We start from the raw sequence: 26,087 nt of genomic DNA, 5'->3' as shown, positions 1-26,087 counted from the left end.
TGATCTGGGGAGCCATGTATGTACCCTGAAGCTACGAAGCTTACACATCAGGGCCCTATCCCTGGGGCCAATTATACTGTGTAGTCATCATCTTGATTTTAAAAGCAGGACCTCAATGTAAGTATTGATTTGAGATGAACTCACTGAGTGGCGATTCTGCTCGTAATGTCGTGACTCAGAAGTTAGAAAGGGCTCTGACAGTTTGGTTAGCTGAACCTTCCAAGCCCACTGTGAGTGCTGGACCTGCCTTGGTCTAACATAGGGGAAGGGATGCCGAGGCTGAGGGAGATTGAACTGTTGTCAAACTGTTGTCACTGAAGACCTGCTCAGGCAGGAGGGTCGAGGATGCACACCCTTCACCAAGCGGTGATGAGTAAGTTTATAAGGGGCCCCCTGACTCCTTGAAGAGCTCTGTAGTGTCTCTTCTTTGTGGGCCAGACCCCAGTGGGAAAGGCAGCACCAAACTGGGAAACCTAGCGCAACGGGAGTAACTCAGAGTGGCAGGAAGTGGTGCCAATCAACCCCCAAAGACAAGGGGCCATGTTCCCTGCAGGGACAGCAGAGTCTGACTCCTGCAGACCTCTGCTCTGGCAAGTGCATTTGGTGCACCTCCCAGTGATAAGAGAAGCCTACTGAATTTTCCCATCACCTGCAGAAGCAGACAAGTTCTAGGTCAAGTGAACAAGTCTAACCTGAATCAGAACAATAGAAAGTCACAGCCCTTAAGTCAATTCCCAGACTTAAGCCCCACTTTACAGACCTAAAACTCCAGAAAGAAGGAGAGGCCAGGTTCCCTTGATAAAGGATCTCGGTGCCCTGCCAAAGCTTATACTGTTGTAGTTTCTCTCAGCTTTCTCCAAAGGGTCCCTTTACCAGGATGACCATGCACTGGGGAGAAGGAAATAACTAGATCTTTTAGGGACTTCTGGGCATTGATTCCAGCTGATTCCAGGAGATCCAAAACATCCCTGTGGCCCTCCAGTCCGAGGGGCTTATGGAATTTTAACTTAAGTCTGTCTTAAGGGGAATCCAGTGGATCTCAAACCTATTTTCTCAATTCTGGAAAGAACAATTGGAGTAGACATACTCAGCAGCTGGCAGGATTCCACACAACCTAGTTCCCCCTTGGCTGGGGAGCCACTAGGACTTTGCAAGTTTAGTGGACTGGGTCCAGCTCAGTGTTCCCACTAATCCCCAGCCATGGGCCTGGAGACCTTTTTTGTAAGTGGCTTCCATCTTGGCCAGTCATCCCTCCAATCTCCCCAGAGCCTCCTCTCTGTGTTGCTGGGGCTGGCAAGCCCATCTATCCAGAGTGAATCATGCTGGGGTAGAGGAGGAGGTGGCCCCTGGCTGCTGAAGGCCCGTGGAGGGTCACGGTGGGCTGTGCATTCCTGGGAGCTGATGTAAGATGGAATCGGGGCTGCCCGGGGAAGGCAAGAGCAGGGCTGGGGCCACTCTGCGTTTGCTGTGGGTGCTTCACTCTCAATTAGAGCCTAGGACATCTGTTCCTGGAGAGGGTGGTGTTCACTGATGGCTGGAAGCCAGAGGAACTTCCTCAGCCAAGGCTGCCCAGTGTGGTCTGACCAATCCTGGTGCAGCTCCTGTTCCCCTGAGTGTGTCCTCCCGGTCAGCCGATGTGGGGGAGTCCAGGGGAACAAGCTGTGGGTTTCCCTGTGCTGGGGCCTTGTAGGAAGTGGGGAGGGGCGGTGGTGGTTCTTGGAGTGATTAATAGTCCTCCTGTGGAGTTCTCCACTCTCTGATGTCACTGTGGCGAGCACACATCCTGAATTTCCCAGGATAGTCTGTATTTCAAAGGTTTGTGTCGTTGCACCCACAGGTGAACTGGAATTGTCACAAGCCCCAGTTTGGGTTAAGGAGAGGATGACGGTGCCTGTAGGATTTCCTCTGTGCTCACATCCCATTCGCCCCAAGACAAAGCAGATGCTTTCAGGACACTTCTGGCCCTTTAAGGATCAGCCTGCCCAGACAGGCTCTTCTATTGGGCAGCTGGCCATGATGCTGTCTGACTTTCTGTGGCATCTTGCAAAGTTCTGCCAAGGAGGGTCAAGTGCATAGGCCCCAAAGAGCTGGCAGCCTGAGAGGACAGAGTGCTTCTTCCCTCCTCCTTTTCAAATCCCACAATCACTCAAGGCCTAGTAACAAGCCTGCTCTCCCATGAAGTCACCCTCATCTCTCTAGCCACAGGGGTCCCTCCTTTAGCCATACAGCTTTCCCCCTTTAGCCACACAGTTTTTATTTATTTATTGAACAGACACTTCCTATGTTTCACATACTGTCTTAAGAGCTTTATAAATTTTGATTAATTTAACTGTCAAAATGCTGTGGTTTGACTGTCCAGAACTCATGTTGAAATTGAATTGCGATTGGAACAGTTTTAAGAAGTAGGGCCTTTAAGAGATGACTGGTAGCTGGGCATGGTGCTACACACTTGTAATCCCAGCAAATCAGGAGGCTAGGACAGGAGGGCTGCAAGTTCAAAGCCAGCTGCAGCAATTTAGCAAGACCCTGTCTCAAAATAAAAAAGGAAAAAGGTCCAGGGATGTGGCTCAGTGGTTAAGTGTCCCTGGGTTTAATCCCAAGTACCAAAAAAAAAAAAAAAAAAAAAAAAAAAGACTTATTCCTGAGCACTCTGTGCTTCTGAATGGATTAATGCCACTCTTATGGGACTGGGTTGGTCATCACGAGACTGGTTTTGTTTTAAAAGTGAGTTTGGCCCAATTTCCTCTGTCTTGTGTATGCCTGCTTGTTCTACCATGAGGTGACCCAAGGCCCTCTCCCAATGCTGGCAACATGCTCTTAGACTTCTCTCAGTCTCCAGAACCATGAGCTAAACAAACTTCTGTTGTTTATAAATTATCCAGTCTGTGATATTCTGTTAGAGTAGCTGAAAATGGGCTAATACACATCATAGTCTTATTAAGTAGATATTTATTCTACTTCTGCTTTGAACATGAGGAAACTGAGTCATAGTTACCTTTCTATTAATCAGTGTATTACTTATTATTTTGGAAAAAAGCACATTGTCTTATCTTAATCCATATTCTGCCTTAAAAAATGAAAAAGGAACAGTTTGCATGTATAGGAAATACAGACTAAGAAATTTCCTAGGACATGATATGGTGACAGCTTCCACCTCACTGATTTTCCTGGGTGAGGATTTGATAAGAGCAGGGGCATTTTTTTTTTTGACCACTACTAAGAAAATTGTACTTTTGATGCCACAGATGGGATCATTTAAGACTGTTCTCACTGGATTACATATTTAGTCTTGACTATCTTTGGGAGAGAGTTTAGCTGTCAACTTGTACTGATGGTTGACAAAGGGAAATAATGCCAGTGAATGACATTAGCTTGTGCTGAAATTAACTGAAGAGTTAGGGTTGCCAGTCACTGAGAGCGGGGTCCTGGGATCAGGGACCTCACCTCCCTAGAAACCTTGCTGCATTTTGTATGGACAGGCTGTGTCATTATTATTTCAGTGCCTGAGTTAGTCCATGCTGTCCTAGAATGGCAGCTGCCTGAGGGCAGTAGGCCCTGAGCACCCTCTGGGTCCTGTCCCCAAATGTCCAGCATAAACCTGGGCTCAGGGGGTGCTGGCAGAACACACTGAGCAAGACCTTGTCTTGGAGGCAGGCTGAGCTCTGGGAGCAGCAGCCATGTCCATCTTGTTCTGCTTCGAAACAGAATCAGGGCTGGGTGCCACGATGCCCTGGTCACCGTCCTCTCTCCCCTCTGCAGAATGTTTGCCTCTCGGAAGAAGCAGCGCTACTGGCGGTTCTCCATGAACTGCACTGGCACGGAGACCCACATCTCCAGTTGCAAGCTGGGCCCCCATGTGTCTCGGGACCCTGTGAAGAACATCACCTGTGAGAATGGACAGCCAGCTGTGGTCAGTTGTGTGCCTGGCCAGGTCTTCAGCCCTGATGGGCCTTCGAGGTTCCGGAAGGCCTACAAACCAGAGGTGAGCATGGGGCTGGAGGTGTGGCCACTTGGCATCTGGCAGGCTTGACCCTTCCTCTGCAAAAGCAAAGGTGCCCTATTCTGTCTTCCGTCCATAACCACGAGGGGCAGTTCGTTCTTCTTTTTTCATACATCCACCAAATGGTCCCTGTGATATTTCTGTTATGGAAACTGCTGATAGGGGGTGGGTGGGCAAGAAAAGCATGTGGGAAGAGAAGAGGGAAGGGGAAGAGAGAGGCTGACCACTGGTCAGGGCTGCGTCCCTGCCCATCCAACCCAGGTACTTGGTAGTCGTTTACTGCAGCCTGGTGCATCCCGTGTTAGCTGTGGTCAGACCCTGGGTACAAGGGAGTGGAGGGAGGCAGCAGGGAGTCCTTTGTCAGCCAGGTGAGGGCGTTGGGCGGAGCATGGGAGCAACAGCCCCTCCCCTCTCTGGGGTATCCTCTGTCCTCACTGCCTCCTGTCCCCTCTGTCCCTCCCCTGGTCCTCCCCTACTTCCCTCCCTGCAGCACCTGCAGAACTGCTCCTAGGAAGAGAAATGAAATCAGGGTGACAGCCAGAAGCCCCCAGGGTGCCTCTCCCAGACGGGGGAAATGTTTGGACAGAAGAGGAGCCTTAGATGAAAGGGGCACAGCACAGGCCGTGAGCCTGGCTCTCAGCTCAGGGTGTAGGAACTGTTTGGAGTGACTTCCTGCCTCTTCAGCCCCTCAGGGGCTTCAGAGTACACAGACATGACCACACCACCAGATGTGCTTGCAGCCAGGGGACGTGGGCCCTCCTAGGCAACCCTATTTCACAGCCCTCCACAAGCCAAACCAGCCCCCTGCACGCCCCACCTCCCCTGCTGCGCAGTCTGATGGCCACGTCCTCTCCCTGGCCTGAGCCAGAGCCTGTGAGCACTCCTCGTGTGTTATCCAGAGTACCAGATCCTACTGTTTTGGAATTCCTCTGCTGTGTGGTTTATAGCAGAGCAATCAAGTTCATACCAAACCAATGGAAAAAGAAAAAAAAAGAAAGAAAGAAAGAAACAGGACGATTACATCACATTTTCCTTGGTTTCCGGCTTCCCTCCAGGGCCAGCTGACTCTGCCCGGTCACTGCTGGGCTGGGGCTAGATTATCTGACACTCTGCCTCCATCAAGCTGGGGCCAGGATGCTGGGTTCCGTGGGAGGGGCCCCCTGGCATCCCCCTAGACAGCTTGAGACGAGGGAGCAGGGAGGGGAGATCAAGTTCTACAGAAAACAGCAGTTTTATTGATTATGTTCCATTTTTTTGAAGTGAGAATAAAAGTTCCTAAAGCCACTGGGCAATTTGCCCTCATCCCATCCCCTCCTTTTTTCCCTCTCTCCCTAGTGCCTGGATCAGAGCAATCCCGGGGGTCTGTGAGTTCCCCAGCACCCCATCCTGCCAGGCTAGCTAGGTGCCACCACTGGGAGAGAGAGAGAGTGGGAGCTGTGGAGAGCTAGGCCACCCTCAGGTGGCCAAGGGATGTGAATTCTTGAAAGCCTGCCTCATCCCTGCCATGAGTGGGTAGGTTGAAGGGAGTCCTGGGCCAAGGTCAGCATAGGTCAGGGTGGAACAAGGACTGTGGTCTGATCTGACTAGGATGTCACAGTCGCCCAATAACACAGAGCTGCACAGACTTCTGAGCCTCCGTCAGCACACGTGCACATGCAGAAATGCTAGTAGGTAAGTGTGCACAGCATGCAGACATGCACAGAAACTGGTGCAAAGCAGAATTTGTGGACAGATTGAGGCCAGTGGTTTCCATCTGTGGAACATGACCATTGGCTTCAGGATGCTGGTCCAAGTCCAGAAACCCCAGAAAGGGAGGAAGGCTTCCAGGCCATCCGTGAGCACCAGGGCCATTTAAACCGTAATGCTCCCACCTCTGCATGCTGGGGGCAGGGAGGCTATATCTTCTGAAATCAGGCTTCTTTGGGCTGGGACTAGAATCAGGGAGCAGCTGGACAGATGTTAGTCTTAACTAGGGAGGCTCCCCGCCCCTGAGGCATCTGTGCTGTGAGTCACGGCCTGATTAGGTCTGGCTTTCTGGGTAAAACCTCACTTTCTAGCTCCCGATCTTCCCATTCCTCTGTCTGCTCCTTCCTGCCTCTCGTGGGTGGGCACAGCAAACTCTCCACAGGGCAGGCTCCCTGCAGGCCTGGTCTCCAGGGCTGCGCTGTAAGCAAGTGGGGTTTTGAATTTGCAGATTTGGGGGGTAGGAGGTTCTCTCCATAGCTCTCACACAGGAGGTTCTGCAGTCAAGTGATGGTGGGATCCTGGAGCCATGCCTAGGGTGGGGTGACGATCTCATGAGGGTCCTTGGTGAGATCCCTAGTGGTCCAGGACAGAAGATCTCCTGGGGGGCTGCAGAGGAAGCTGTGCTGAGCTGACTCTGCCGCATGACCCGCTCCCCACCACCCCTCGCAAACACATCTGGCACAGTTTCAGCTCCTAGACTGGGGACCTGGCCTGGCAGAAAGCAGGGGAGTGGCGGGGAGCCGGCAGTGACCGCTGGCAGGCCGAACGCGCCTCGGCTTCTGCACTCAGCAGGACGGTGTGTCTCTTCAGCAACCCCTGGTGCGGCTGCGAGGTGGTGCCCAGGTCGGGGAGGGCCGAGTGGAGGTGCTCAAGAATGGAGAATGGGGGACCGTCTGTGACGACAAGTGGGACCTGGTGTCGGCCAGCGTGGTCTGCAGAGAGCTGGGCTTCGGGACTGCCAAAGAGGCCGTCACAGGCTCCCGGCTGGGGCAAGGTAAGGTACAGAGCAGCTGTTGGTGGGGCCTCTCTTCACGGGAAAACATCTCTGTAGCTTGGCCTCAGCTGGGGACCGTGACCTCATCCAGCCCTTCATGCTTTGCTCCTCCACCCGCAGCTGCTGCTCCATTAGAGAATCGCAAACTTCTCCCCAGACAATTGGAGCTGAAAGGGACCTTAGAGAGCGTTGAGTCCCCATTTCTTGGGTTTGGAAGCTGAGGCCCAGAGAAGGGAGTCAGTCCTCGAAACAAAATGACACTGGCAGCCAGAGAACACTCCAGCCTTGCTCTCCTGACTCCTTACCCTGGGCTCTCTGCTGCCCCTCCAAGAAAGACAGGATTTCCAGGCCTTCCTCCTGGGCAGGGTCTCAGGCTGAGGACCATGCAGGACACAAATGAACCCACTGTCACCTTACTTTCCACCCTGCTGCAGTCTCACAAACATTGACAGCCGAGAGAGTGAGCAGCATGCCCTTCTCTGACCTCATGAAACACTAATGAGAAAGGGCCTGGTTTTTATTAAGTGTCCTGAACAAATTTTTCATGTGAGCAAAGAACATAAGTACAGAAAGCTTTCGTGGGGGCTGCCTGTTGAGAGCAGTGCTGTCACTTTGAGATGGCAGGACAGGTTGCCTCTGGGCCTCACGAAGACAGCTCATGCTTGCAAGCCCTGGTCCTTCCGAAGGAGGAGTCCTCACCCCAGATCCACCATAAGCCGTGAGTGCACAGCCCTCCCTAGGAGAAGTGTGTTTGGGTGAGGAAAGTCATGGTCAGTCATTTCCTGGGATAGTTCCAGCGTACAGGGAGGCTGCTGCAGCCGTGGGCCACTCTGGCTGGGAGGAGGTGGCAAGGAAGGTTCTTGGGCTGTGGATGAGGGGTGGGGTGTCCTACAGTGTGGGGAGAGGATGTTCCCATACCGTCAGATGTGGAGCCATCACCCCACAGGAAGGAATGTGGTGAGGTCATTGGTTGCAGCCTGGAGGAATAATAGTCCCCCCTCACCCGGGGCCTGAGTGCCCCATCCAGTGGCTTCCAGTGTGAGACTCCAGAGTCCTGGGTTGAACTTCACCTCCAGCTCACTTAAAGAACATGGAGCTTTCCCAGTCCTAGCAGGGGAGCTCACCTCTCTATGGCCATACGTTAGTCCTTTCTGTAGGATGCAGTGCGCCAGCTACTAGGGGACAACACTTAAGTGTTTCCCTGAGGCTGGATGGAGGCTCCTGTGGACTAGGGACCGTCTTGGGGTCATAGACAGCACTGCTAGAGAGGACCTTAAGCCCCAGATTTGCCTCCTTTTACCCCCACCCCAACCCAGACCTGGTCACATTGGAACTCCCTCTGCCTCTGTCCTTTAACCCATGTGCACATGCTGGGTGTGCGCTGAAGGCTGAAGACCTGGGCCGGATGTTAGCAGCACATGTGACACCTCGTGGCCTCCATTGTTCCCTTTGACAAGTGGTCCTCCTCCCTGGTTCCAGGGAACTCCTCAGGGTCCCCTCTCTACCAACGGACCCACATGTGGGTTTGCCCTCTCCCAAGGCCTACAGGACCAGGGCTACTCACTCTGAGGAATAAACAAGTTCCCAATGACATGAACATTCCATTCACCGTGGGCGGGGGCTGGGTGACATCATGGTTTCACTGCCCAGAGCAGCCAGAGGTTTCCGGGGCCTGGCGAACTCTAGGAAAAAGAGGCTCCGGGCATTTTTGCTGCTGCCCTTGAGAGAACCAGTGGGTGACTCATCATCTCCCGCCACATTGGGTGGGCAACTCCAGTAGGCAGAAAGAGAAAAGTACCACATTCAGTGTCACACAGAGCAGGCAGGGTCATCCTTTGGTCCTGGCTCCACGAACCAAGTGACCACACCCACACCCAGGGTGGTAAAAGGGCAGTGCCTCAGAGCTGAGCAATCTGATCCTCATCCTGGCCCTGCTACCTACTTGCTCCATGACCTTGAGGAACCTTCTGGGCCTGGGATTCTTCACCGTAAGGCAAGGTGGCTGGGTGGATGGTGTCTGAGGCTCTGTCTGGCTCCAGCCTCACGGGATGGATGTTGGGTCTTGGGGGGCTGCCCTTGGTACTTCAGGACCCCGCAGAGCAGGACTCCAGCTGTCTGTTGACACAGTCACCCTCCACCTGAGACCGAGCACTGAGGTGAGGACTGTGCCTGTCTTTTATCTCCGTGTCCTTGAAGTCCATGCCCAACACAAGTGTTCCAGAGATGTTCACATGGTAAACAATGAATGAACGTGTCCCACCAGAATAAGAGGAGTCATCTGAACAGACACCTGGGGTAGTTCCAACACTCTAGACCAGCTCCGTCCAATAGAAATATAATATGTGTAATTTTGAATTTTCTAATAGTCACGTGAAGTTAGTGAAACTGACTTTAAGATTTCCTTTAGCTCAGCATATCCAAAATATTGTGATTTCAATGTGTAATCAATATAAAGGCTATTAATGAGATTGCTTGCATTTTCAGTACAAAGTCCTTGAAATCCAGGATATAATTTAGACTTTGTAGCATGTCTATTTGTACTGGCTACATTTTCGGAGCTCAGCAGCCACACTATATTGGCAGGGCAGTGCCAGAGAAGTGGCTTTAAACCTCTTCGGTTCACAGTGAGAGATAATTGGCGGACGTGCCACACATCCAAAACTGAAGCAAAGGTTTTGTGAAAGAGGCTTTACCTTGACAACATGCAGAGCACCGAAAGTCCCATTCTGTTCTGTTGTGTTTTCTAAAATCCGATTATAGCCGACTTAGTTGTCTGTTTGACCTCTGATGGCCTGGACACCGGCACCACAGAGTTCATGGCATTGCTCCAGGAGGTCATCTATGGCTCCTCCAAACATGTGGTCACCCAGGCCAGGGTCTGTACATGGAGGAGGTGCAGAGCCAGGTTGGAGGTGGAAAGGCACTATGAAGAGAGGGCTTTCGGGAACAACCCAGAACCCAGAACAAGTAAATGCTGAAGGTCAAGGATGCAGAATGTCAAACCCAAGTCAGGAACAGGAACCAGGGGCCCAAACGTACCCAGCATGGTACAGCTGGGCCCCAGTGCACAGCATTTCAGCACCATCCCCCATGCCATCCCATACATCACAGAACAGGGATGGGCAGGGAAGAGGGTGGGACACACTGAACCTCCCATCTCTGGGCTCCGCCTCTAATGTGCCATCTTCCAGGGTCTCATTCCTTGATGTCTGGGAGAGTCAATACGTTTACATAGAAATTAAGTCAGAAGGGGACAGGCCAATTGCTAGATGGAGTTTAAAGCATGTCAAGCCTTGAGTTAAACATTCTCCTCTTGACTAGGCCCACACCATGATCTAGCAACCCTCCACTATCCTCTGATAGTGGATAGTGGGCTGCATCCTGAAGTGGAGAATTCATTTATTCCATCGACACCTTTAGTTATGGTTTCTGCTCTTAAAGAGCTGGTATCAAGTGAGAGAAATAAGAAATAACCCAAAGATAACTTATACTAAAAATAGTTGATGATATATAAGGAATAATACTGATGACAGTGCCTGCCATTTCCTGGGTCCCTAGGAACCTGAAGGACTTAGTCTCACCCACTCCTCACCACCTCCAGCCTGCGCCATCAGTGTTATCATTGCCTTTCTACAGACGAGCACGGCTCAGGAAGGTGTGCCATGTCCCACGGATCCATGGCTCCCTGGCCTCATCCTGAGACTGGATTCGGCCTGGGGCCAGCTGACCAGCTCACTGCCTCCTAAGCCAGAGCTGTAAAGGCTGCAGCAGTTTAGACGATGCTGAGGTTTTTATCAAGCTGTGTCAGGGAGGGGGACAGATCTGAAGTGCTACTTGATGTCGTCTTCTGAGGTGGGCAGAAAGAAGAAGGCACCCCAGGAGCAGGAGGCAGCCGGAGCATCCCAAGGGAAGACGGGGACCTAACCCAGAGAGGGAGCTCCTTCCCAGACGAAACCTTCCGCTCCTTTCCGACCCAGGTTTCCCTCCTGGTTCTCCTGAGAGGGCTTCAGAAGCTCAGCGAGAGCATGCTATGGGGCCACTGTCTGGTTTGAATCCTGGATCCCCCACTGGGTCAGTTACTTCATATTTGCTGCTCAGATTCCTCATTTTATGGGATCGCTGTAATGAAGAAATGATGTTTGTAAGTGGTGGGTTTAGGATGGGATCCACCCAACCCATAGCGAGTGCTCAGTAGAGATCAGCTGTCATCAAATCCCCATCACCATACTCAGAGTCTGCAGAAAGCCCCTGAGGCCCCTGGGGACCTAGACCCCAGGCTGCTGCCCCTTCCTGTGACCTATAAGTTGTGCTTGCTTCAAGGGCTCTGTTTAGCATCTGTACTGTGTCACACATACCTTTGCACTCTTGAGTCCTTGGGTGCTTTCAACTATTGTCTTCAAGTGTTTTTATAAATTTATAAAATTCCTGGGAATTGGAAGCATAATTGCTTATGAGATTTCCAGAGAAATGGAAACTTGGCTCTTACCTACTGTAGGAGTGGATCTCAGAAGGCAGTTTGTGGCCTCAGTATGCTTAGACACTGTGTATCTCCAGAACCTAGTTTTGTTCCCTCTGAGATTCAGGAGGAGGAGGAGGAGAAGGTCCAAGAGATGACCTTTGGGTTCCAGCAAAAACAGCTCGGTGGTTGAAAGTGCCATTTCCTGGAACAGGGAGGGCTGGCAGAGAAACAGGCGAGGGAAGATCTCAGATCTCAAAAGAATCTTCTTTGGGCTCTGAAGCACCTGTGGTTATCTCTGTCTTTATTCTTGACCTCACAAGTCTTTGTGTAATTCCCGCCTCCCCCAGCACTGGGCGCTCTTAGCCCAGGGGTCACCAACACCTAGCGCAGTGGCTGATGGGTAACAGGTGCTCAGTGAAGTCAATAGTATCTGCAGAGACACTAGGGAGCATTCGCTATATGCCAGGCACTGGTTGGGAACACACAAAGGGAAAGCCAGGGGGTCCTCCAGCCCAGGGGGGAAGACAGACAGATGTTCAGTAAAGCAGTGTGCTCAGTGAGGGAATCCAAAGTAGACTAGGGTGATGTAGGGGTCAGAAAGGCTTCTCTGGGGAAGTGAAGGATGAGCAAGAGTCAGCTGGTAGCAGTCCAGGCAGAGGGAGCACTCAGCTCCCTAGAGGAGCCACGAGACCCAGCTGAGGGGAGGACAGCAGGCAGAGCTGGAGCACAAAAGTGAAGCCAGATCACGCAGGACCTCGGAGGCCACTTGAGGACTGTGAATTCTGCCTGCTTCTCCCTCGGTGCATTAAGCCACCAGCCAGGCGTTTTCAGATGGGGTGACATGATCCAACGTGCATTTAAAGCCCTCCTGGGCTGTTCTGTGGCCAATAGGCTGAAACAAGCCAGAAGGAAGAAGGCTCGCAGGCCACTGTGTCTTTGTACATGGGAGATGTTAGGGTCATATTGTGTCACAGTGATCGGGAAAAAAACTCATCCGGATTTTGAGGAGTGAGCAGGACATGATTGATGGGTTGTCAGGGATTCAGGAGGAGGAGGGGGAGAAGGTCCAAGAGATGACCTTTGGGTTCCAGCACAAACAGCTCGGTGGTTGGAGGTGCCATTTCCTGGAACAGGGAGGGCTGGCAGAGAAACAGGCGAGGGAAGATCTCAGGAGACTCTTTCCAGAGGTTTGCCCCAGTGGGGAGGAGAGTGCCAGGCCCGAGGGAGGCATGGGGTCATAGGAGAGGCTCGTAAAGACGGGAGGTTTGAGATAATATTAGAGCACTGAGGGACAGGACCCACGTGAGGGAATGGGGAGGATCAGGAGGGCAAAGAGATAGCAGCAGTGCAGGGTCCAAAAAGGGGGAGTCTGTGAACCCCAGAGTACCTGCCAAGAACTGAACCTGCTGCTGCCTGATGGCCTTGGCAGAGGGGCAGCGCCTCTGTGAACAGAAGGGAACTGGAGAGTGGTCGCCCGGGAATTTCTCTCCCCAGCTGTGGAAGGCTCACTACTGTCATCCCAGTGCTACTAAGAGAAGAGTCCCCACATTGTCACCAAGGGGCACTTGCTGGATATGTCCCATCTGCCCCTCCAGTTCTCCTCCCCACTGTTGCCCAGGGTGCCAGGTGCCCAAAGGCACAGCTGGGTTTGGTCAACTCAGAGCACTGACAGGAACCAGAGGAGAGGAGCACAGGGGGTGTTTATTTCCCTGGAGGGCTCCCATGGGTGCTGTCCCTCCACCAAGGGGACAGCTCTTATCAGGTGGCTTCTTCCTGTTACTCACAGGGGTACATCCAAGTTCCAATGTTATTAGCTCCTGAGTACCGGAACTTCCTTTGTGATTCCTACACTCCATCCATACCTTCATTTTGAAGTTCCCTTTTTCTAATCCAGACACCCAATCTGTATGTACCATCTATTTCCTGCAAAGACCCTAACTGTTTTAGCAGCAGTCAAGGCTTAGGATTCGTAAATGCCTGGAACACTGAAGTGGGAAACTTAGATATCTTCTAGTCCAGCTCCTTTATCAATGTAAGAAACACTGTGATTTGGCCAAGATCGCACCTCAGGTTAGTAAAGAATTTTCCTTGCTCCTATGATGGAAGTGAATCCCAAGATAATTACAGTGTTCTTTCCAGGGAGAAGAGCTGGGGTCTCTAAGCTGACCACAGGCAGCAGTTAGGAGAGTTTGGAGGATGGGAGAGACAGGTTTTCATCGTCCAGGGCTTTCTCACCAGTTCCAGATGTTGCCTTCTGATGCTTTCATGGCCCATGTCCCTCTGCCTCACCAGGGATGGGACCCATCCACCTCAATGAGGTCCAGTGCACAGGGACGGAGAAGTCCATCATAGAGTGCAAACTCAACACGGAGGCCCAGGGCTGCAGCCACGAGGAGGATGCTGGCGTGAGATGTAACATCCCTGTCATGGGCTTTCAGAAAAAGGTAAGAGACCCGATGCTCAGAGGGGACTGTGCAACCAAGGCCCCAGAAAGGACAGACCAGGTGGCCTCACAGGGAAGGATTCTCCAGGGTGAATGAGGGTGCTCCGAGGTGAACTCAGAGAAGGTTCGGGCTCTGCTGCTATCACCATGAACGTCGTTGTCACCTAGAATTTGTAAATGTGCCAAATGAGAAAGCATGCATAAGCCCCACCTCCTTAGTGGCAGATGCCCGGTCATTCCCTGCAGGCCACACTCTGCTATGGGACGGGACTGCAGTCTGATGGCAGTTCTCCCTGCAAGGCACTTAGTCTGTGGCACCCATGACACTCTTCCACAGGCCTTTTCAAGGTCCCCAAGAAACCCCATGGACCACAGGTCTGTAACCCACACAGGTGTGAGCACTGTCCAGACCATATTTGGTAACCAGAGGGAAAGAAAAGGGACTCGACATTGAAGCAGGGACATAATACCCCTCCCCGCCACTTCTTGAGGTACAGCCTATAAAACCTGCACTGAGTCTCCTACCCCAGGTGACCTTGCCCACTGAGTAGCCACAAGATGATTCCTCCTTGCTTTGCACAGGGTCTGTCCAATCCTGTGAAAAGGCCCGGGGACTCCTACACACTGCTCCTTGCTATGCCTTGAGTTTGGTCACATGCTGTGCATCTGGCACAGGCTGGCACACTGGAATTGCTCCTTAGTGTTCAGCTTCACAATGAGAAGATGCAGATACACTGGGGTGCAGGATGGCTCCCCAGCCAGGCCCCTATCAGATGGCAATTCTCCACCTTGGCCCCAGCACACCAAAGGTGCTACTGAACCAGTCGGCCACAACACATCTCCTGCAATTCTCCCAGCGGGGCCCTAAAAGCAGACACACAGCACTTGACCAAGCTGTGTGTAGTCACCTGTAGTGAGCAGGAGTGAATGTGTTGGGGTTTGGGGGAGGCCTGCCATCTGACCTGCCTAGTAACACTCCCAGGGAAGCCTAATCCACCTACAAAAGGTGATGAGCCATGAGTCCTGGTGCGCAGGACAGTTGGATGGAGTGAAAGTGGAGTTTTCATGGCAAAAGAAGTGCTAGCTCTTAACACCAGCCACTCTCACCTTTCCAGGGGCCTAGGGAAATGAGTGATCCCTGAGCTCCAGCCAAGGGTGTCCGGGGGCTTGTGCCTACATCTGTGGGTTGTCTCCCAGAGGTCATTCCTGTGGAAGACATTCCTACTTAGGGGTGAATCAGTCAAGACTTCTGAGCTTTATCACTATAATAGTCAGCTGGGGCTGCTGTAACAGAAGACCACAGTCCCAGCGGCTGAAAAAACACAAATGTGTTCTCTCAGTCTGGTGGCTGGAAGTCCAAGTCAAGGCATTGGCAGGGTGGTTTCTTCTGAGGCCACTGCCCTGGGGCATGAGGATGGCACCTTCCACCCGTGTCCTCACTGGACCTTTCCTCTGTGCATACACCTACCTCCCTGGTGTCTCTTCACCTTATAAGGACACTAGTCCCTGTCACACGGATACCGAGACCTTCAAATAACTCTCAGACACACATTGCCATTCTAATTAAGCCTTTATTGCTGGCCAGCGGTGGACACTTTGCTCTCTAAAGAATGAGATAGAGTGGCGTGCCCACCTTCAGTTGCCCTCATATTTAAGCCAAAAAAATCACAAAAGGGATGTTTGTGGGTTTAGCCAATGTAAGCAAGAAAGTACAGAAGCTGAATTGGGCAGTTAACGGGACAATGCAATGGGTACATTGGTATTTCCCACAGGACATTCCAGGTTGGCATAGCAGCAAGCAAGCAGAAAGGAAGTGGGTCAAAATGACCCTGGTTGAGTACAAGTTAGAGAATGGTTACTAACGTCTAGACAATCAATCTCAGACAAAATACATTGCCCAAGAAAGATGGAAAGCAAAGAGAATGATTTTACATTGTGCAAGAATTGCTGTTTTGTGTTCCCAAATGTGTTATAGTAGGTCACTATTTTTGGGTCCAGAGGTGGGGCTTTCCCACGAGAGAAGCATTTCTTACATGATATGGAGTCTCAGGGTAAAATGGAGTCTGTTTGGTCATTGCCCATATAGCCTGGCCCATAGCACCCCCACGATCTGATGTGACCTTCATTACCTCCTTAAAGAACCCATCTCCAAATACAGTCACATGGTGTGGGGAATGTCAACGGCTTCAACGTAAGATTTAGGAGGGGACACAATTCAATGCCTAACAATCACCCATAGCTGATTCCTTAATTAATCTCAAGTCTTTAGTTTCTACCTGTGAAAGGAGAGAGTGGAGAGATGACTCCTAGGTTCCTTCCCTCCAGTGCCATTCAGTAGGGAACGGGCCTCTGCAGTGAGTGGCTGGGAAGGGCTGCTTACTTGGGACCAGGTGGTCTTGTTATTCCAGCCACAGCACAGTCTCCATGTCCTCCCTGCAGGGAGAGAAGAGCCGCCGTGGAGGCCCTGGGTGAGCTGACAGGCCAGCTTCCCTGGCAAGCCGAGCCACCTGGGCGGAGCCCTTCTCCACCTGCGGCTCCCCCAGCTGTGGGCCTGGCCCTGGTGCGTGGGAGTTGGGATGTCCCCACTTCCTTACATGTTAACATCTGGCTTGTGTTTCCTCACCTCTCACCCCACCACCTCCCAAAATAGGTGTGGGACTGGCTGGGCATAACCTTATCAAAACCCAGTGCAGCCTGGGGGTGCTGTGTTCTCTCCTGCGCTTCCTGCCCTCCTTTAATCCCCTGTAGGATTAACTGAGCCAAAGGAGCAGGAAAGGTAGTGCCTGGCAGTTAAGAGACTTTGAGGAGGCTGGCCTTCCTGGCCACCCCATTGGATGGTGATGGACAGGTGCAGACCCAGGGTTCCTGGCTGTCCCTGAGGCCTCCTGAGTGCCACTACCACTGGTGAGGTCAGCCCACCTTCAGCCAGCAAGCCCAGGAGTCACCAGGATGCTGGCATGTGAGGTGGGGCCCTAGGAATGGTCAGCTGGGTTCAATGCCGGGTTAACACCAAGCCTAGTGCTCTTGTGTCTGCCAGTCTTCTAAAGAAAGGAGAAGAACCCCTCCCATCAACCTCGGTGTATAAACCACCTGGATCCTTCCAGAGCAGTCAAACCTGCTCCGTGTCACAGATGTAGCTTCAGGTCTGGTCATTTTTGGAAGGGCTTTGGGAAGTGCCTTTGGTAACCACATGATTTTCTTGCCCCAGAGTCAACGTGGAAGCCATGTTCTTTGGCCAGAGCCTTTGAAATTGTATTACGTTTTAGAATCCAGGGTAGGGATACTGCTGCATGGTCAGCCAACTTAGGGGAGGGCAGGCCAGCAGCAGTGGACAAGGGGGGAGACCCTCTGGCACCCCGCAAACTCAGTCCAAGAGGCAGTAGTCTTCTCCCGGAGGGTTGGCTGGAGCACACCACCCTCTGGAAGCAGGAAAAGTGAACAGGTTCTTCAGGCACCTTGTCCCTGCCTCTTAACTGACCTTGAGGTGACAAAGGGAAGCCAGTTTTTTTGCAGCAGTGGCAGGGAAGGGAGCCATCTGCTCCAGATGCAGTCAGGAAGGCAGGACACAGTCTGGAAAGAACTAAAAAGCAGTAACCCAGTGGAAAGTCGTTTGGCTTTGTATCCTCCCCCTGGGCTGCCATTCCAGAAACATGAGAGCTAAGCTTGGTCCACTAGAGGCTCCACCCCATGCCCTTCACCTCCCCACCATGCTGGCCGCAAGGGGTGGAGGTGGGAGCCTGGAACCAGGCTCAGAGGAAAGGAAGGCACCCCCAAACCCCACTACAGGCTCCTAAAGTTCAGGCCCTGGTTTTGCAGAGGGCTTGTCCTAAAGGAAGGGAGGGGGTTAGACCTCTAAAAGTCTGCCTTAGATATCCCATCTAAGCACAGTGCCTGTCACATATATGTACTCAGTACCTCTTGGGTGAATGACTGGATCTGGAAAAACCCAGACTGCACATACACCATGCATTTCATCTCTTGGAGGTGCTGGAATTACCAGCACAGTTCTGTGTGCAGGGCCCAGGACGCTGGGTGGGGACCTCACTGTAAGCTGTGTTGGGCACAATGCCACCACAGGAAAGGTCTTGAGGATGCTGCTATTGGGTGGGGTGGGGGGTTGTTTTGCAGTGCTGACAGTCAAACCCAGGGCCTTGCACATGCTAGGCAAGTGCTCCACCACGGAGCCACACCCTAAGCGTGGCCCAGGCAGGACCCCCTGGCTTTGGGAAGCTGGGGTTATGGGGAAGCTCCCTTCTGTCCTGGTGACCATGCCTTCTTTGCTGTCCACAGCTGCGCCTCAATGGGGGCCGCAATCCCTATGAGGGCCGAGTGGAGGTGCTGACAGAGAGAAACGGGTCCCTCGTGTGGGGGACAGTGTGTGGCGAGAACTGGGGCATCGTGGAGGCCATGGTGGTCTGCCGGCAGCTGGGCCTGGGGTTCGCCAGCAATGCCTTCCAGGTGAGAAGCCTGGGCTCAGGCCCTGCCCACCCTCCACCCAGCCTCACCTTCCCCATCGTCCACCAGCACCCCTCTTCCCGGAACCTTCCTAGCCACGAGGCAGGTAGAGCCAAGCACTACACCTGCAGGCAGGAGGCCTCGTTCAGGCCACAGCTCTGTCCCCTGCCCCTCTGAGCCTGGGCAGGGGTCTCCCTCCCTCTGGCCTGTTTCCAGCTGCAGAAGAGGGACTCGGCTCTGTTGAAGCCACTCTGTTTCTACACTGGATTGTCCCTGGGCTGAGGGCCGAGCCTTGGGGGATTTGCCTTTTGCAGAGGGAAGCAATTCAGTCCTTGGGTCCTGGAGACCACTGAGGCCAAGGCTAACACCCCGAACACCTTACCGTCCCTTGGAAGCTCTCTCTGGCTAGAGTGTGTCCTGGCTCTCCAGACCTCACACATCCTCCCCAGAGACCTAGTACACCTCTAAACAGTGTCCAGAGCCCTTGTCTTGTCAGCTGTCCCTTCTTCCCAGGCCCCTTCTGTAAAGACAGGTTGGCTTGGCTGGGCCACTGAGCCCTGGCCTGATGTTCCCTCTGTCCCACCCTGTCAGAAGGAGCGCAGGACCAAGATGCTGTGGGTCTGCTCCCAGCTCCATCCCACAAATAGCTGCAGGACTGTCTGGGGCCAAAGCAGCCACCCTCTGCCTGTTGTCCTCCCCGTGACATGGAAAGAAGAATCCCAAGCCCACAGTGTCCTGGTGCTTAAAACTCTCATTAGGCAGGAAAGTGCTTTGAGACCCATCTTGCTCAGCTCCTGGTCCTAAGCCGCCCTGCTTGGGGCCTAAGGAAGGCATTTCACGGGAGGGGAGGGGAGGGGAGAGCGGGCAGGGAAGGGGAGGAACTCAGCGTCTTTGTAGAGCCTGTCTCCCCAGGCTGGAGCCCAGGTTGCTCCCTGGGAGTTGCTGATCCCTGAACAGAGGCTTTGGGTTCTCTTTCCTGAGGCTCTTTGTTTCAGCCTCCAGGAGGAACAGGCCAGTGACACATCCTCAAAGCTCAGCTTCCCAGGGCAACCTGGTGTTTCTGCTAACACTGTTTATGACCAGCTGGGCTCACTCTGATTCTCCAGGGAGAGCAGAAAAACAGCCACATTTCAACAGAGCCCTGTCCAGCTGTTTTAGTTCTCTGTCAGCTCAGGCCTGAGACACCTGGGCCTCAGCAGGGGTCACAGAACGGGCCTAGACATCAGTCCCAAACCTGCCACCAATGAAAGCCCCATCTCTTCTTGAAACCCATTTTTTTCATCTGGAGGATAAGGAGGGTATTGATCAGGTTCTTTAGAGGAATACAACCAAGAGTGTGTGTGAATGTACAGTGATCCCATCCTTCAGTAGCTGTGGGGGATGGGTCCCAGCACCCTTCTCATATACAAAGCCCAAGGATGATCTAGCCCCTTATGTAAAATGGCATAGTATTTGCACATAGTCTACACACATCCTCCCATTTACTGTAAATAATCTCTAGGTTATTTATAATACCCAATGTAATGTGGATGCTATGTAAATAGTTTTATATTGTATCATTTAGGGAATAATAGCAAGAAAAATCTGTACATGCTCAATACACATACAATCAAAAAAAATTTTTTTCTATATGTGGTGAATTGAATCTATGGACACAGAACCCATGGATATATATGCAAGGAGGGGGGATGTTGAGATTTTTAATTCGCTGCAAGTCCAAATTCTGCAGGGCAGGCTGACAGGCTGTAGACTCAGGGAAGAGTTGATGGAGCTCAAGTCCAAAAGCATTCTGTAGGCAGAATTCCCTGTTCTTGGAGGGATCTCAGTCATTTTTTCTCTTAAGGCCTTCAACTGATGGGAGAGGCCCATCCACATTATGGAGGGTACTCTGCTTCTCAAGTCAACTGATTGAAATGTTAGTCTTATCTCAAAAGAATGTCACAGAAAACATCTAGAATAGTGTTTGACCAAATGTCCACATACTGTGGCTTGTACATTGACACATACAATTAATCCTAGAGATCTCAGGAACACAGGGACCTAGATCCTCATCCCAGCTCTGCACCTGACTTTACTCCCCCCAATTTCTCACTTTTCTCTACTGGAAACTTCTCTGAAGTGGGTGAGTATATCCTAACAGTGTTTTGGAGCCCCATAGATGGAAGGGGCCCAATAAATCTCAGTTTCACAAACCTGGCGGCTGGCTCCTCGGCCTCTATGCAGAACTGCTCTATTAAGTGCTTTCCCCAGAATGAAATCCAGAAGCTAGACTTCATAGACTTCTAAATAATGACTGACATATACAAATGGTTTCTTCTCTCCTGCAATTCTGGTCGATTGGTCAGGTCTTCCTGGAGCCCTGTGTTGAGGAGGATTCTGAGATCCCATTCAGGATTAAAGGAGAGTGCTTCTGTTGATTGGCAATGTCTGTCATGGCTCAGGACAGGGAGAGGACAGCATGACTTGGAGGTGCCAGCCATTCCTGACCTGCAACACTGAGCAGCTATTTGATCTCAAAACTCAGCTCTACTTTCCCAAGGGGGGGGGGTAAGGAAGATTCCCAGTGGTAGGGTCGGGAAACTTGGATTCTCACTCATTCTACCACCAACTAAGTGCTTGGCTGGGGTGAGTGAGACCTTGCCCCTCAGCCATCTCTATCTGAAAAATGGGATCATAAAACCATGGGATTTTTGTGAGGCTGTCAGTTGACAGAATATGAGAGAGTGACAATTCAAGGTGACATTCTGGCCATTTCTTTTGGCTCATTCAGGAGACCTGGTATTGGCACGGGAATGTCTACAGCAACAAAGTGGTCATGAGCGGAGTGAAGTGTTCGGGAACGGAGCTGTCCCTGGCTCACTGTCGCCACGATGAGGACGTGGTCTGCCCCCAGGGTGGGGTACAGTATGGGGCCGGAGTCGCCTGCTCAGAAAGTAAGAGCTCCCAGGGGCCGCCTCCCTCCCTTGCCACCCCACCAGGCTGAGGGGAGGAGGAAGGCAGAAGGAACTTGGTTAAGTGAGAAGAGCTGGGGGAGAGAGATGAGCCATTAACAGGGTGGTGACTAGGCAGGTAGGGTGTGGCTGGGGGAGGTCTCTGCTTCCTGGGCTCCAGCCTGAGCTGCAGGGGAGACAAAAGCCGGTGGCAGGCTTGGGAGCCTGGGAGCCCCAGGCTCAAGTCACAGGGCCACCAGTGACTATTTCAGTGAGCAAGGGCAAATTATGGGACCAAGGGCTCCTTTTTTATGCCAGTTAAATGAGGAAGATGATATGTTCCTTGGAGGCTCGGAAAGCAGGTGGGGCCATGATAGGACACAGCACAAGGACACATGCATCCGCTTCCCTGCCCCCACCTGCTCTGTACATCATTTCCTGTTTTAAGACCCTGGAGGCCACTTCGTCACCTATTACACCCTGGGAGTTCTAGAGACGGGGCATTTCAGGGGAAGCCCAGCCAGGATTTACAATGGCCCCCTCACAGAGGCTTCTTCCATGCTGAGAGGACCAGCAGGGCAGCCTGGTGGGTGGTTGTCCTCCCCAACCCAAACCTGGCTCTCCCCATGTGACCTGGAGAGCCTCGCTGAGCCATCTCTATTGCAAAGCCAGGACACTGACCAGGGAACTCAGAGCAGACCCTGCCTTGTTAGCTGACACTGGCTGACCACACCACCGGAATGGACACCTGCAGTTGTCCCTAGCAACTGGAGATCAAATGCGATGACGCATATGTTCAACTGCGTCATCATATGTGAACACGATGCACTGTCCTCTAACCATCTCTGAGGACAAGGGGTGTTTTAGGTAGCCTTTTCACTGCTGTGATCCAAAGACCTGACGAGAAAAATTCTAGAGGAGGAGAAGTTTGTTTGGCACGCAGGGTTTCAGAGGTCTCATTCCACAGCCAGCTGGCTCCATTCCCTGGGGCTTGAGGCAAGACAAACATCTTGGTGGAAGAGCTGGTAGAGGAAAACAGCTCAGGCCAGAGCACCCGGAAGCAGAGACCCCTCCAGCCACACCCTCCCTGCCTAGTCACCACCCAGTTAATTCCTATCAGGGATTAATGCACTGATTAGATTGAAACTCCCATAGCCCAACCATTTCACCTCTAAGCCTTCTTGCATTGTCTCACACGTGAGCTTTTGGGAGTCACCTCATATCTAAACCGTAACAAGGAATCTGAGTACACCGAGCTCAGTCAGCACACCCCACCTCCTATAATCAGGACTCACAGCCCTGATGCAAGCTCCTCTGAGCGGCTCACCAGCTATCACATCCAATCAGAGAGGAGAGATGGCGAGGTCACCACCCTACTAGCCCAAGAAGAGCAGAGAAGCTCCACCCCTGCTAGGGGCTTTCTCTTTATTCACCGATTTATTTATATTTTCAATGTTCCATCCTCTCCAAAAAGGAAATTAATATAAACCTAAATAAAATTCAAGATAGCATACCATGAAAACAGGTGGAAGGAAGGTCTGTACCGCAACAATGGAGCCTGGAGAGAGGTTAATTAAAAATGTCTGTACCACAGAGTTCTATGCACTTACTATGGGGAGGTCATTAATATCACAGTGAGCTTCCTAGCAGCCAAAGGAAAGAGGGAAACCTCATTAATACAACTTACAGTGCCCATGAGGCAGAAGCAAATTTCTGAGTCAAGAGAAGTCCACTATTCTGGATTCTGACATCAAAGGGAATTTCTATGTATGGGGATTGAGAGTTGAGAGATGAATAATACCTTAACATCCTCATAGCAGAAATGAGTTGTAGGGGGCCATTGCTAAGAGTGACCCCCAACAGAGGCTGAACGCATTACTCGATTGTTTCTCCAAGGGGGTAGGGACAGTAGCCATGTGGTCCAGGAACACAGCTCTCAGCTGGTTTGGCTAAATGCATGTTAGAGTAGTTGGGGAAAGGAATTTCCAAACCACCAATGTACATATCTAAAAATATGTAAGATAGGTAAGGTTACGAATTAAAAATTATGTAGCCATGAAACAAATGTCATAATGGATATTTATCAACAGTTGAAGTGTATTTTAAGGGTACAGTATTAGCAGACTATAGATCTACATCATGCCCAGAAGAATCAGACCAAGGGGTGGGCAGTGTTCTCTCTCCCCATCATTAAAGTAACATAAGGAACCCTCCTGTGCCCACCGCCCACATCAACATCTGCCCACCTGCCCTGATAAGCCAAGAGGTGTCAAAAAGGACGCTCAGCAAAGGGAAAGAGTAACTGGGGGTCATGTTCAATAAGGAGGGTAACATTGAGCCCTTGAGCTGGTTCCAGGAGATGGCAGTGGCAGAGACCAGAAGTGAAACCCTGAGTAGGGGTTCCTCACCCTTGACCACTGTGTGCACCCCCAGCCGCCCCTGACCTGGTCCTCAATGCCGAGATGGTCCAGCAGACCGCGTACCTGGAGGACCGGCCCATGTTCATGCTGCAGTGCGCCATGGAGGAGAACTGCCTCTCGGCCTCGGCCGCCCAGACCAACCCCACCACGGGCTACCGCCGCCTGCTGCGCTTCTCCTCCCAGATCCACAACAATGGCCAGTCCGACTTCCGCCCCAAGAACGGCCGCCACGCGTGGATCTGGCACGACTGCCACAGGTGGGCCCTCCCTCCCATCATCACCCACCTGCCCCAGTCTGCTGCGTCCTGCAGGACCCAGAATGGCCAGGGTCACTAGAGGGGGAAGTGTCCACCAGGCTGGCCCTCCGTGTTCACAGAAGCTGTTCTCCACTCCCAGTCCCTGCCCCTGAGCCTAGCCCCTGCTGCCTGTGCCCAGCTCTTCTAGCACTGGGCCACACACTTGAGTGCCACCCCCTCCATGGGCCTTCTGTGGATGGTTTTCACGTGCATACACACAGTGTGAACTCTGCATAGTACTTTAGGGTTCTGTACTTGCTGGATGCCAAGTTCATGTGGAAGGGTATTTCATGCACTGATATCTGCTCTAAATATCTTGAGATAGTGGACGTGGAAAGAGAATGAGGCCCAGGGTCAGGAGAGCTGCTCCCCAGCTGGGTCTCCAGCCCGCTGCAGGATGTTCGACTGCCTGGGGCACATCACCTGGCTCTCCGTGTCCTTTCCAGCTTGCCAGTCTGTTGATATGATTCCAGTGCTATAAATCCTGGGCCAGAACCAAAGAACACAGTGAAATTCTAAAGCCAACCCTAGCTGGGGCCTACCGCAGCCACCTGACTCGCCCTCCTTCCTCTGTCCTTCTTTTTTTCCTTTCCTCTTCTTTTGTTCCTTGACTCTTATCTAATCAAGACCCACTGTCACTGCTTGGTCACACTGTGTGTTCAGACCTGACTGGGCAGGTTAGGAAGACAGAAGTCGGCACAGTTGGAAGAGAAAGGAGGGGGCCTCTGTTAGTCATAGAGCAAGAATTCCCCCCAGAGTCTCCAGATTTCCTCTGGTAATTCCCCCATTCTATGCTCGGGTATAAAACAGCCTTTGCAGAGATCCCTGCCTCTCAAAGTGAGGCCCCTCCGCCAGTGTCTCAGCCACCACCTGAGAGCCTGAACACAGGGTGCACTGCAGACCATGAATGCAAACCTGAGTTTTAACAGGACTCCCAGGTGACTGCACATCAGAGCCTGGGAAGCCCTGGTCTGGATGACCTGCGGGCTTCCTTCTGCAATGCTGCCATCACAGGCAGAAGTGCTCACGTGTGTTGGCTCTTCTAAGTGCCAGGCCATTGGATCCCTGTTTTCCTAGGTAAGGCACGGAGCCTCAGTGTCATGGAACTTTCCCAAGATAACAGGGAGTTGCTGAGCAGGGTCCCTGCCAGGGCCTTCTGTCTCCAGAGCACAGATTCTTCACCTCGGCTGCGTCTTCTTCAGAAACTTATCTTTAGCTTCAGGAATGTGGCCTAATCCCACTCAAGTCAGTGTGGTGATAGAGTTGTTTGACCTATTTCAAAAGAAAGGACTATGGTGGCATTTGGGGGCACTGATTTTCCTTTACAATGATTGTCTTGATGTTTCAAGAGTCCTAATGAGCTGAAGAATTTCTGATCTTTATATAGAAGCGTGTCAGTCTTCTTCAAAGTGCAAGTCGAATAGAATTCAAGTCATGGTGATATTGGTACCTGGTTTCCTTCAGACAGTACGTGGCCAGCCGGGCTGTCGCTGCCCATGGGTCTGTAAGTGGAAGGTAATTGCATCCCAGCCCTGCATATGGCGGCCCACCCAAAGATTACAGGGTAGGACTCTCCAAGTGCCATATGGAATCAGTCTCTCCTCTAGGAATAGTCACATGGTGACATCATGGAAGTGTTCTGATCTGGAGCCCGAGGGAACCCTGACTTTGTGGTCTGTTTTATTTCTTTGCTTACAGATGTTCCCACCAACCATTTGGGAGGGAGGGGTAGGAAGAACATGCAGCTAGGCTTATGCCCTGCAGGCCTCCCCCTCCTCAGCCTTGACTGAGAAACTATGTCCATAAGATCCCAGGACCATGAGAGGGGACTCCCAACCTCCAGAGCCCCTGGAAACTTCTCCAGACTCTTCGGGTGGGCCTTCCAGCAGGGTGCCTGGTCTAAGCCTCCGTTGCGTCCCCTTGGGAGGCTGATGAAAGCTGGCTCTGCTGCAACTTAAAAAAAAAAAAAAATTCTGGAAGATTTAGCGTCCCATTTCAGCAGATTCACAGAGACATCAAGCCCATATGTGGAGCCAAGCGGGAGAACCCTGGCTCAAATTAATGTGAACAGGGAAACACATGCCATTCCCAATGTAACTGATGCTACAGTGAGGAACCGAGCCATGTTCTTGGAAAGCTCTAAGCTGAAACCCAAGGACTGAGGCCTTTGGAAGATTCTTCACCAGCGGGACGTAGGGGAAAATGCCCTCAGTGTTGTTCTCTGTCCAGTGCACTGTCCCTTGGCTGATGACCTTGATGTGGACCCTCTGCTGGATTTTCTTTTTTTTTTTTTTTTGTTCCAGGGATTGAATCCAGGGGCAATTAGCCACCGACCCACATCTCT

At 52.0% G+C, this 26,087-nt stretch overlaps 1 protein-coding gene across 3 annotated transcripts in view; it reads left to right on the top strand.

Moving 5' to 3' along the window:
* Positions 1-26,087, top strand: part of LOXL2 (lysyl oxidase like 2) — a 93,708-nt gene that overhangs the window by 58,978 nt on the left and 8,643 nt on the right. The window contains exons 5-10 of one of the 3 annotated variants that reach the window (XM_081269181.1): positions 3,760-3,982; positions 6,539-6,740; positions 13,492-13,643; positions 17,933-18,100; positions 20,868-21,030; positions 23,461-23,704. In XM_081269181.1, the coding sequence (XP_081125307.1) occupies positions 3,760-3,982; positions 6,539-6,740; positions 13,492-13,643; positions 17,933-18,100; positions 20,868-21,030; positions 23,461-23,704 (1,152 nt within the window). Of the gene's footprint in view, positions 1-3,759; positions 3,983-6,535; positions 6,741-13,491; positions 13,644-17,932; positions 18,101-20,867; positions 21,031-23,460; positions 23,705-26,087 lie in introns of all 3 variants that reach the window. The other 2 variants (XM_081269180.1, XM_081269182.1) reach the window with 2 other exon arrangements.

The sequence above is a fragment of the Spermophilus citellus genome (assembly GCF_964194105.1).
Source record: "Spermophilus citellus genome assembly, chromosome: 16".
NCBI classification, from domain to species: domain Eukaryota; kingdom Metazoa; phylum Chordata; class Mammalia; order Rodentia; family Sciuridae; genus Spermophilus; species Spermophilus citellus.
The sequence above is the reverse complement of the archived record's forward strand: the minus strand, read 5'-3'. Positions and strand labels throughout refer to the sequence as shown.